Source organism: Poromitra crassiceps (genome assembly GCF_964638095.1).
Source record: "Poromitra crassiceps genome assembly, chromosome: 13".
NCBI lineage: Eukaryota > Metazoa > Chordata > Actinopteri > Beryciformes > Melamphaidae > Poromitra > Poromitra crassiceps.
Window position 1 is genome coordinate 24,984,774 of NC_139644.1, and position 1,661 is coordinate 24,986,434.

Genomic DNA, 1,661 nt, shown 5'->3' on the forward strand with positions numbered 1-1,661 from the left:
ATATATCTCTGATCGGTTTAGTTTAGTATATAGGCCCTATTTAATACGCTGGTAATAAGAAGTTAAAAATGAATCCACTCTTAACTATAAATTTCAGACAATAAATGCCTTCTCACACAAATTTGCATATTGGTTACCTTAGCTTCACATTGAGGGTTTTTGTTACTGTTATAACATAAACATCTTTTTCTCTGTTTTCAGCTGTTTTCAGACGTTCTGACCATCGAGCTTGCCAAACAGTTGGGCACCTTTTTCACTGCTGAGGTCCAGGCCGTCTTCCAGAAGTTCATGTCCGTGGTGGTTTTCGCCCTGGGAAACCAGTACCACTAGATAGTCACATCAGAAGACGATCACACGCTGATCATTTTTGTAGAGGCTCTAGTTCTATCCTATGTCTCAAAAACAAAAAATCAAATAAAAAAGTCAGCATACTGAGCACATTGTTTGTCTGTGATTATCCATGTACAGTAATTAAGGCTAACCATGATGAATGAGAATAGGCCTGCATTTTTAAATTGCTGGTGAGCTACACAACTGATCAAAAGAATGAGATCATTTGTTTCATTCGAGTTATTTTGACAAGACTGACTTGCACAAAATGTGTTATTCAGTCTATAGGCTAGTCTATAGGAATGAAACACTGTTGAATATACATCTAAGTAGTAACTGACTAGCTAAATTGTTTGGAAAGGGCCACACTTAACATTAAAAGTAGTTTAAGTCAACAATCATTTATGCTCTGCACGTAGCAGCAGCCTTTTCAATTCAACAATCATCATCAATAATCACCATTATTAATAATACATTTTCTTTTTGTTTTAAATACAAAATAAATACAAAAATAAAACATAAAACATAAATTAATTTGGAGGTCAAAAATAATAATTGCATCCAATAATAATTTGCCTTTTAAGTTAGCTAATACCACATACTTTAATGTTCTGAATGTTCTCTGAATGAATAAACATTGAATATATTTGGTTTATATTAACGAAATACATTTTAAATAATTTATCTTCATGACCTTCCTTCGTAAGGCCATGTGACCTGGAAGCAAATGTCACATAGGCTTATCAAGCTATGGCACTGCAGAGAGCCAACAGGAAAAGGTTTCTGTTCCTTCAATTTTCATATTTGATAGTGAAAAATACAAACGGAGATACCTGTTTTTGCAAATGAACTCTTTAAATAAATAAATAAATAAACTGATCTTGCTCCCTTGATCTATCTCTCTCTCTCTGTCTGTCTCTCTCTCGGGCGCTCCTGATGATTCAGACCCTGTCGGTTAAATAAAGAAGGCTGTGTGTGATTCTGACAGTGTTGAGAGTCTGAGACCAATGGTTGAGACAGGCCCGGCTCCACAGGGGTGCTATGGGGGCTTTGCTACTTCAGTTGTATTTTCTTTCATATTTTTAGTCTTGATCATCAACCTGTCTCAACCTCGCTGCCATTGATTGATTATGATAGGAAGATGGCCCGGGTGCCTTTGTTTGGCGGAAATCAATGACTAGCTCCTTTATTTGAGAAGCATTAGAATGATGTTGTTGGCCTCACTCCACCAAACTAGATTTTGCACCTCCAATCTGTAGTTTGACATGTCATGACATGCCATCATCAGTCACATCATGACATCATCAGTCAGGGGCATTTGCATGCTCAGT

The 1,661-nt window shown here is 36.5% G+C and overlaps 1 protein-coding gene across 1 annotated transcript in view; it reads left to right on the top strand.

The window, feature by feature from the left end:
* The window catches only part of LOC310788069 (hemoglobin subunit beta-2-like), a gene marked incomplete at both ends in the record, with an annotated part of 1,048 nt that extends 718 nt beyond the window's left edge, over nucleotides 1-330 (top strand). The window contains one exon of the mRNA XM_083649558.1: nucleotides 202-330. Within this exon, the coding sequence (XP_083505684.1) occupies nucleotides 202-330 (129 nt within the window). The remainder of the gene's footprint in view (nucleotides 1-201) is intronic.
* Between the last annotated feature and the right edge of the window lie 1,331 nt (nucleotides 331-1,661).